At 46.8% G+C, this 10,868-nt stretch overlaps 1 protein-coding gene and 1 non-coding gene across 2 annotated transcripts in view; one reads left to right on the top strand and one right to left on the bottom strand.

The window, feature by feature from the left end:
• Positions 1-9,646, bottom strand: part of LOC139577955 (dual specificity mitogen-activated protein kinase kinase 1-like) — a 22,758-nt gene extending 13,112 nt beyond the window's left edge. Inside the window, exon 1 of the mRNA XM_071405077.1 lies at positions 9,223-9,646. Coding sequence (XP_071261178.1) covers positions 9,223-9,305 — 83 coding nt within the window. The 5' untranslated portion in view covers positions 9,306-9,646. The remainder of the gene's footprint in view (positions 1-9,222) is intronic.
• Positions 9,647-10,116: 470 nt separating this feature from the next.
• LOC139579925 (small Cajal body-specific RNA 14) lies at positions 10,117-10,247 on the top strand. Its single transcript, XR_011675931.1, has one exon. It is a non-coding gene; the product is annotated as a small Cajal body-specific RNA 14 (non-coding RNA).
• The last annotated feature ends 621 nt before the right edge of the window (positions 10,248-10,868 follow it).

The following is a 10,868-nucleotide window of genomic DNA, read 5'->3' as shown; positions in this document are numbered from 1 at the left end:
AAACGCGTTCTCTGGAGTGATGAATCACGCTTCACCATCTGGCAGTCTGAATCTGGGTTTGGCAGATGCCATGAGAGCGCTATCTGCCCCAATGCATAGTGCCAACTGTAAAGTTTGGTGGAGGAGGAATAATTGTCTAGGCCCCTTAGTTCCAGTGAAGGGAAATCTTAACGCTACAGCATACAGAGTCGAAGTCTACGCCCCTTCGTCCGTGATTGGTCAACTGTAGGGGTGACGCGAGTTTCATCTTCTTGTTGATTCAGCATCAAACTCAGGGGGAGAAAGATGGCGGAAGTAGGTACAGAGATCCAATCAAGCATCGAACAAAGTTGGTGAAGAAGAATGGGTCTGAGTGGACAACAGTAGTAGCGAAAACATCGAACACTGATCATGATCCCCGAGTTCCTGGAGTGCCCTGTAAGGGTGAAGGAGATTGAGGTGGGGATCATGATCCCCGAGTCCCTGGTACTGGCCCCTTAAGGGTGAAGGAGATTGAGGTGGGGATCATGATCCCCGAGTTCCTGGATCTGGCCCTGTAAGGATGAAGGAGATCGACGTGGCAAAAAAAGTTAGGAGCAGTTAATTGAATCTCCTGTGAGGAGACTAATAAAATAATTGAGAAAACAATTGATACTAGTGAAGATATGGTGACGGATACACTAAATGTTTGCTGCCAGTTGAAAGATATCCCCCTGTGTGTTGAAAAAGGTGGATTTTGTGGCGTTCATTGCCACAGTTATTATAGGGCACAAGTCTCAAAGAAGTCTAAGAAACTGGACAGTATTTTTGTCAGAAAAGGTTTTTGGGACTTTTGGGATTTTACATCTTAAGACTTGCAAGGGGTACTGGCGCCGGAAGACCAGTCCTCCCAGGTTTCCCAGTCCTCCCAGGTTTCCCAGTCCTCCCAGGTTTCAAAGGTTTCTCAGTCCTCCCAGGTTTCCCAGTCCTCCCAGGTTTCCCAGTCCTCCCAGGTTTCCCAGGGTTAGGGTAGGGATCAGATCTGTTTTATTTTTTAACAGAAAAGTTGTTTAATGTAGTTATGTGAATTTATACATTTTTTGATAGTTTTATTTTTTGGGGGGAGAGGGGGGTCCTGTTTCCGTAACGCACAGTAGGTGGCGGGATGCACATTAAATTGTGCGATTACCAATATACCATAGAAGAAGAAGCCCGAAACTCAGTGTGGATTCAGAAAGCATGCCAACCAACTAAACTAAAGATATTTTCCAACTTTAGATCAAACATAATTTTGTCAGAAATCATAACCCTCCCACATTGGTAACATCAAAGTCAAAGTTTGGTAGCAAGGTCCAGCTAGTCAAACAATGTTACAAACGTTTGAGCACAGTTGAGTAGCTAGGCCAGGCCGACTCAACATTCTATTATCAACATACCTCGATAAGGGCGCATGAGGTTCTCATGTAGGGGGAATGATGGCAAGATGGCACCGACAGAGATGGTCGCCTCGCTTCTAGTCCTTAGGAAACGACGCAGTATTGTTTTATGTTCTATTTCTTACATTGTTAGCCCAGAAAATCTTAAGTGTTATTACATAGAGTCAGGTAGAACTATTGGATTTTTAGAGCGATGTCAATTTACCGACATTTCGACCAGGAATACGACTTTCCCCGAAGAGGATCTTTGTTCGCACCACCACCCAGGACATTGGATCTAATCCCTGACGCCGACCCAAAACAAAGTCGCTGCGGGAGAGGTAGACGGAGGGGTCTCCTGGTCAGACTTCGAAGGCACACCACCCACCGCTTCACAGTATATTACTCGCCAATGTTCAGTCTCTTTGACAACAAGGTAGATGAAATTAGGGCAAGGGTTGCTTTCCAGAGAGAGACATCAGAGATTGTAACATTCTCTGTTTCACGGAAACATGGCTCTCTTGGGATATGTTGTCAGAGTCAGTACAGCTACCGGGAGTCGCCGACAGAAATAAACATCTGTCTGGGAAGAGGAAGGGCGGAGGTGTATGTTTCATGATTAACGACTCATGGTGTATTCATAACAACATACAGGAACTCAAGTCCTTCTGTTCACCCGGCCTAGAATTCCTTACAATCAAATGCCGACGATATTATCTCCCAAGAGAATTCTTGTCAGTTGTTGCCACAGCCGTGTATATCCCCCGCGACGGCACTCCGGTGTTGCGATGACGTAATCCAGATTACCATTTTTTTTTTTCACTACGGGGCAAGAACCTTTAAAAACGACCCCGAAACAGGAAACAAAACCAGGACTTGGTCACCCACATCGAAAGTGCAGCTTTGGGCCTTTCGATCGTACCAAACTTTTCCTTTTCGTTTTGCGCCTTCTCCAGATTCTCACTGGCAAACTCACAGACGCAATGCAATTCTTTATCAAAAAGAGCTACCGTGCTACAACAGATGTATTTTTGTGGTTAATACGGTGTTAGCCTGCAACAACCTCTCTCTCGGCAAGCTCAAAAGGACCACTGACATGACGTCATTAGCACAAGCTAATTCGGATTAAAACCGAAAGATATTTGAACAAGCTCCAGTGTTGCAAACAGCACAAGACCCTTTCATCCAAGTCTTTCTCAAACTCAAAGCAGTAAGCTCTCAACGTAGAGTTCAAAGTCTGATGAAATCTCTCAAGAGCACCTTGAGACTCTGGGCACTAAAGGAGCAATGGGTTACACACAACTGTTGTAGTACTTCCTGCAAGACCTCTGACATGAAATTCAAAACCTTGGTTTGATTGCACTACTAGCGATAGTCCAAACATTGAAAATAATTTCACCCGGGCCTTAAACAATACTGTGAGCCGTGATTTTTCGTCAGTGGAATTGCCTCGGGGAATATAAGTGGCTGATGGTTAAGAGAAACTGGTTAAGAAGGTCCGCACACTTTCAAAGCTGCCAATTCACTGCTTTATTGACAACGTTTTTTTAATTGTTATTGTACCTTTATTTTACTAAGCAAGTCAGTTAAGAACTAATTCTTACCAGAGACTCTGGGTTCGCGCCCGGGAGGTCGCAGCCGGCCGCGACCGGGAGGTCCGTGGGGCGACGTACAATTGGCCTAGCGTCGTCCGGGTTAGGGAGGGTTTGGCCGGTAGGGATGTCCTTGTCCCATCGCGCACCAGCGACTCCTGTGGCGGGCCGGGCGCAGTGCACGCTAACCAAGGTCGCCAGGTGCACGGTGTTTCCTCCGACACATTGGTGCGGCTGGCTTCCGGGTTGGATGCGCGCTGTGTTAAGAAGCAGTGCAGCTTGGTTGGGTTGTGTTTCGGAGGACGCATGGCTTTCGACCTTCGTCTCTCCCGAGCCCGTACGGGAGTTGTAGCGATGAGACAAGATAGTAACTACTAACAATTGGATACCACGAAATTGGGGAGAAAAAGTGGGTAAAATAATAAATAAAATACAAAAAATACAAAAAAGAACTCATTCTTATTTTCAATGACGGCCTACCGGGGAACAGTGGGTTAACTGCCTTGTTCAGGGGCAGAACGACAGATTTTTTTACCTCGTCACCGTGGGGATTCAATCTAGCAACCTTTCGGTTACTTGGCCCAACGCTCTAACCACTAGGCTACCTGCCACCTCTACACTCTAACCACTAGGCTACCTGCCCTCTCTACACTCTAACCACTAGGCTACCTACTACCTCTACACTCTAACCACTAGGCTACCTGCCACCTCTACACTCTAACCACTAGGCTACCTGCCACCTCTACACTCTAACCACTAGGCTACCTGCCACCTCTACACTCTAACCACTAGGCTACCTGCCACCTCTACACTCTAACCACTAGGCTACCTGCCACCTCTACACTCTAACCACTAGGCTACCTGCCACCTCTACACTCTAACCACTAGGCTACCTGCCACCTCTACACTCTAACCACTAGGCTACCTGCCACCTCTACACTCTAACCACTAGGCTACCTGCCACCTCTACACTCTAACCACTAGGCTACCTGCCACCTCTACACTCTAACCACTAGGCTACCTGCCACCTCTACACTCTAACCACTAGGCTACCTGCCACCTCTACACTCTAACCACTAGGCTACCTGCCACCTCTACACTCTAACCACTAGGCTACCTGCCCTCTCTACACTCTAACCACTAGGCTACCTACCACCTCTACACTCTAACCACTAGGCTACCTGCCACCTCTACACTCTAACCACTAGGCTACCTGCCACCTCTACACTCTAACCACTAGGCTACCTGCCACCTCTACACTCTAACCACTAGGCTACCTGCCACCTCTACACTCTAACCACTAGGCTACCTGCCACCTCTACACTCTAACCACTAGGCTACCTGCCACCTCTACACTCTAACCACTAGGCTACCTGCCACCTCTACACTCTAACCACTAGGCTACCTGCCACCTCTACACTCTAACCACTAGGCTACCTGCCACCTCTACACTCTAACCACTAGGCTACCTGCCACCTCTACACTCTAACCACTAGGCTACCTGCCACCTCTACACTCTAACCACTAGGCTACCTGCCACCTCTACACTCTAACCACTAGGCTACCTGCCACCTCTACACTCTAACCACTAGGCTACCTGCCACCTCTACACTCTAACCACTAGGCTACCTGCCACCTCTACACTCTAACCACTAGGCTACCTGCCACCTCTACACTCTAACCACTAGGCTACCTGCCACCTCTACACTCTAACCACTATGCTACGCTGCCGTTTAGATCCGAAACTGATCTTCGTCAGGTCAAACACACTGAGTGTTCGCATCCCAAAATATACACATTTCACCTCAAATGACCACTACGGACATGACGCACGGTGGGTTCAAAAAAAAATTGTATCTCTACTCATGTGATATCAATGAGATGGACAGATGTAGTAGCTACAGAAAATAATACATATTTACAAAATGACCAAGTAGGTGACCAGGTAGGCAAGACATATCAAATGAAATATTCATGTAAGAAACGGTCTGGTACCAACCTCCTGGTTCAGACCTCTAGGAGACACAGTGGACAAACGGTCTGGTACCAACCTCCTGGTTCAGACCTCTAGGAGACACGGTGGACAAACGGTCTGGTATCAACCTCCTGGTTCAGACCTCTAGGAGACACAGTGGACAAACGGTCTGGTACCAACCTCCTGGTTCAGACCTCTAGGAGACACGGTGGACAAACGGTCTGGTACCAACCTCCTGGTTCAGACCTCTAGGAGACACGGTGGACAAACGGTCTGGTACCAACCTCCTGGTTCAGACCTCTAGGAGACACGGTGGACAAACGGTCTGGTATCAACCTCCTGGTTCAGACCTCTAGGGGACACGGTGGACAAACGGTCTGGTATCACCCTCCTGGTTCAGACCTCTAGGAAACACGGTGGACAAACGGTCTGGTATCAACCTCCTGGTTCAGACCTCTAGGAGACACGGTGGACAAACGGTCTGGTACCAACCTCCTGGTTCAGACCTCTAGGGGACACGGTGGACAAACGGTCTGGTACCAACCTCCTGGTTCAGACCTCTAGGAGACACGGTGGACAAACGGTCTGGTACCAACCTCCTGGTTCAGACCTCTAGGAGACACGGTGGACAAACGGTCTGGTACCAACCTCCTGGTTCAGACCTCTAGGAGACACGGTGGACAAACGGTCTGGTACCAACCTCCTGGTTCAGACCTCTAGGAGACACGGTGGACAAACGGTCTGGTACCAACCTCCTGGTTCAGACCTCTAGGGGACACGGTGGACAAACGGTCTGGTACCAACCTCCTGGTTCAGACCTCTAGGAGACACGGTGGACAAACGGTCTGGTATCAACCTCCTGGTTCAGACCTCTAGGAGACACGGTGGACAAACGGTCTGGTATCAACCTCCTGGTTCAGACCTCTAGTAGACACGGTGGACAAACGGTCTGGTACCAACCTCCTGGTTCAGACCTCTAGGGGACACGGTGGACAAACGGTCTGGTATCACCCTCCTGGTTCAGACCTCTAGGGGACACGGTGGACAAACGGTCTGGTATCACCCTCCTGGTTCAGACCTCTAGGGGACACGGTGGACAAACGGTCTGGTATCAACCTCCTGGTTCAGACCTCTAGGAGACACGGTGGACAAACGGTCTGGTATCAACCTCCTGGTTCAGACCTCTAGGGGACACGGTGGACAAACGGTCTGGTACCAACCTCCTGGTTCAGACCTCTAGGAGACACGGTGGACAAACGGTCTGGTACCAACCTCCTGGTTCAGACCTCTAGGAGACACGGTGGACAAACGGTCTGGTATCAACCTCCTGGTTCAGACCTCTAGGGGACACGGTGGACAAACGGTCTGGTATCACCCTCCTGGTTCAGACCTCTAGGAGACACGGTGGACAAACGGTCTGGTATCACCCTCCTGGTTCAGACCTCTAGGAGACACGGTGGACAAACGGTCTGGTATCAACCTCCTGGTTCAGACCTCTAGGAGACACGGTGGACAAACGGTCTGGTACCAACCTCCTGGTTCAGACCTCTAGGAGACACGGTGGACAAACGGTCTGATACCAACCTCCTGGTTCAGACCTCTAGGAGACACGGTGGACAAACGGTCTGGTATCAACCTCCTGGTTCAGACCTCTAGGGGACACGGTGGACAAACGGTCTGGTACCAACCTCCTGGTTCAGACCTCTAGGGGACACGGTGGACAAACGGTCTGGTACCAACCTCCTGGTTCAGACCTCTAGGAGACACGGTGGACAAACGGTCTGGTATCAACCTCCTGGTTCAGACCTCTAGGAGACACGGTGGACAAACGGTCTGGTATCAACCTCCTGGTTCAGACCTCTAGGAGACACGGTGGACAAACGGTCTGGTACCAACCTCCTGGTTCAGACCTCTAGGGGACACGGTGGACAAACGGTCTGGTACCAACCTCCTGGTTCAGACCTCTAGGGGACACGGTGGACAAACGGTCTGGTACCAACCTCCTGGTTCAGACCTCTAGGAGACACGGTGGACAAACGGTCTGGTACCAACCTCCTGGTTCAGACCTCTAGGAGACACGGTACACAAACAGTGGATACAATACAATTCTCTTCTCAATAATAGATGATCAGTATCCCCCCCCCCCCTCCTAGGAGTCTTAACATGTTCCATACTAATGTATCTCAGTGAGCTAATGTTGTGACGAGCCTCCATGAAATATGCACAGCCACAGGTTTCGCCTTCGTACATTTATCTAGCATCTCCCATGTAGGGGTTTTCCACCAATGCTTACAACTTAAAGTCCATGGCTTTTATGGAGGGGGGGGGGGGGGGGGGTCTGTGTGTTTATGCAACTTTTAAAATGATTCCAATCTTATACCCCCACAGGGTGAATGTCAGTGACAGAATCATAAGTGTCTTCTGAACACAGGAGAGGTGACTAGAGACACTACCATACTGATGGGAGACGAGATCTCAGACGAGCCCCCTCATTTTGTTACATTCCCCAGCAAGAAACCCAATTTTTTTCTCACTTAAACAGAAGTGGGAACTAACAAAGAGTCACTGACAACAAACAAAACATAACAGGTGGGGGTTATAGGAGGCGTTCTGAAAGACACTTATGGGGGTGTTGACTAGAAACAACTGGAACCTAAAAGACGCCCACCAAGAGCTAAACTTGATACATTTGCCCAAGAAGAGGCAAACAAAATGAAAAACCCCACACCAAACTTAACAAGACACAGACAATCAGATAAAAGGATAGTTTTTTAAATAAATCAAATAGAGAGCGCCAACGAAAGGTGTTAACTTTCCACATCTCTCAAAACAACTGGAACACTGGTCCAGCCGTTAAAAACACCTTCTGACTGACGAGATGACAAGACCGGACAGGTGTAACACATACTGACTAATGAGGTGACAACCAGCACAGGTGTAACACATACTGACTAACGAGGTGACAACCAGCACAGGTGTAACACATACTGACTAACGAGGTGACACGTCAGCACAGGTGTAACACATACTGACTAACGAGATGACAAGTCAGTACAGGTGTAACACATACTGACTAACGAGGTGACACGTCAGCACAGGTGTAACACATACTGACTAATGAGATGACACGTCAGCACAGGTGTAACACATACTGACTAACGAGGTGACAACCAGCACAGGTGTAACACATACTGACTAACGAGGTGACAAGTCAGCACAGGTGTAACACATACTGACTAACGAGGTGACAAGCCAGTACAGGTGTAACACATACTGACTAACGAGGTGACACGTCAGCACAGGTGTAACACATACTGACTAATGAGATGACACGTCAGCACAGGTGTAACACATACTGACTAACGAGGTGACAACCAGCACAGGTGTAACACATACTGACTAACGAGGTGACAAGTCAGCACAGGTGTAACACATACTGACTAACGAGGTGACAAGCCAGTACAGGTGTAACACATACTGACTAACGAGGTGACACGTCAGCACAGGTGTAACATACTGACTAACGAGGTGACAAGTCAGTACAGGTGTAACACATACTGACTAACGAGGTGACAAGCCAGTACAGGTGTAACACATACTGACTAACGAGGTGACACGTCAGCACAGGTGTAACACATACTGACTAACGAGGTGACAACCAGCACAGGTGTAACACATACTGACTAACGAGGTGACACGTCAGTACAGGTGTAACACATACTGACTAATGAGATGACAAGTCAGTACAGGTGTAACATACTGACTAACGAGGTGACACGTCAGCATAGGTGTAACACATACTGACTAACGAGGTGACAACCAGCACAGGTGTAACACATACTGACTAACGAGATGACAAGTCAGTACAGGTGTAACATACTGACTAACGAGGTGACGCCAATCGATGGGCACCCACGTGCTAACGTCCAACCTCGAAATATAAGTGGAAAACCAAAGCCTGTAACATCTATGGTAAACACACCGACGAAAACAAGCAAAGCCATATATATATATATATTTTTTCTCTTAATGTATGGCTCTGAGTGCGTCTGCCCCCCCCCCCCCCCCCCCATGGAACATTAACTAGCTTATACACAAATAAGACTATAATTACAACACAAAACAATACCCATCTAATACAAGTCAAATAAAGTACAAATTGGACAAATTTAGGCTAAAGATTACTTTACTATTTCACATATCTAATATGGGGACAGAAATGATTGACATCAATCATTGCCACCGCATCCAGATAGACCTGTCTCTAGACTGGGCTACTCACTCCGTGGCACCGCTGCCGTTGATAGTGTTTCCATCGGGAATAGGGTTGAGTTGGATCGGTTCAGGCTTTCTTCTCTTCTGCATCCTGTCTTCCACACTCTTTTAACTTGTTTATAAAAAACGATAAACCCGATCAGACAAAATAACCGGGGTGTTGTTACGCTCTACTGTTTACTTTGCTGTCTGTCAAAAACAATCCGAAAATCGGTGGGGGTTAAATAACTCACCCGAATGATAGGTGAATCAATTGAAATTATAGGCTAATTCACGCGGATATTCTCTGAATTTGTGCAAAAATAATCAGATATTAGATTACTGAACAGACTAGATGACATTGAAAGACATAGTTGATTATTGTATATCTTCTCTACTTGTTAATGAGAAGATGCACTGGTGGGGAATGGTTTGTGAGATGTTACGTCGCCAATATTTACTCCAGTCTTCCGGACAGTGTAGTGTGGAGAAGTGCGCCCTCTATTGGACCACAGTGGTATTATCATACTGTACGTGAATGACTCTACAAAATAACAGAATAATAGGATTTCTTGACAAGACTAACCCAATTCAAGCCAAGAAACGAAATGTTTCCTAGTTGAAAATCCCGCTCGATTTTTTTCCAGACATGTTAGAAGTGTGTCTATGCTTCGTGCTGAACAAACTATCCTTGATTATGATAAGAGGCGTGACTTTAATCTAATCCGTAATGACATAACATTCACTCAATTATCTTGTTTTGTTGCTTTGTGAAAACCTAATATCTGGCTTAGATGAGATGGGTATTTAGTTCAATGGGGCAACAACTTTACTAATGTTTCTCGATGGACCAGTGGTTAAGACGCCGCCCTTTGAACCTAAGAGTCGTGGGTTCAAATCCCAACACGGCACCTCGTTGATTGTGGTTGATCAGTGTAATCTGCAGTACGGAATCAGTGTGCTGTTGTCTTTGACGCCACAGAGAATGATACTGGTGCTCACCGACAGGACTTAACAAGTTATTGGGATCCCTGTGCGATGGTTCCATACAAACTATGTTTTCAGAGTTTTAATTTTTTCTGGCTAAATAATCTCTCTCTGTTCAGAAATAAAAGTTTAAATGTATTTGGCTAAGGTGTATGTAAACTTCCGACTTCAACTGTATCTGTATCTAATGGAGAAAATAAATAAAATAAACTTGGACAGAACTGCAGGTTTCACTGTCTTCTGTCTTCTTTTCTTCATGGTTCAATGGGTAAAATTGACATGAGCACAAATATAGCATCTGAATCTGAGGAGGCATTTGATATCCCCTGATTTCATTCACACTTCTCTCCTGGGTCACTGCCGCAGAAACATACAAGAGGCCATTACTGTTATTAAGCTGTTGTTCCAAGCCATTTGCTCTGCCCCGTTTCTCTGTAGTTTCTCTCTCACAGGGTTGGTTGCACAAGTACAATGGCAACGTTTTCATATTCTATCCAATTTAGGTAACTTTGTCACAGAAAGGAAGTACGCAATAACTTAGAAACATACAAATATGATAAGTTGTTATATCATTAACCATGCATCTCTTCTGATAGAGAGCAGAGTGTTAATCTAGCTTATTTCTGTTCTATTCTATTATGTTCTATTCTACTCTGTTCTATTCTATTCTATTCTATTCTACTCTGT

This window comes from Salvelinus alpinus, chromosome 6 (genome assembly GCF_045679555.1).
Source record: "Salvelinus alpinus chromosome 6, SLU_Salpinus.1, whole genome shotgun sequence".
NCBI lineage: Eukaryota > Metazoa > Chordata > Actinopteri > Salmoniformes > Salmonidae > Salvelinus > Salvelinus alpinus.
Note: the sequence above shows the minus strand (reverse complement) of the source record. Positions and strands in the feature narration are given on the sequence as shown.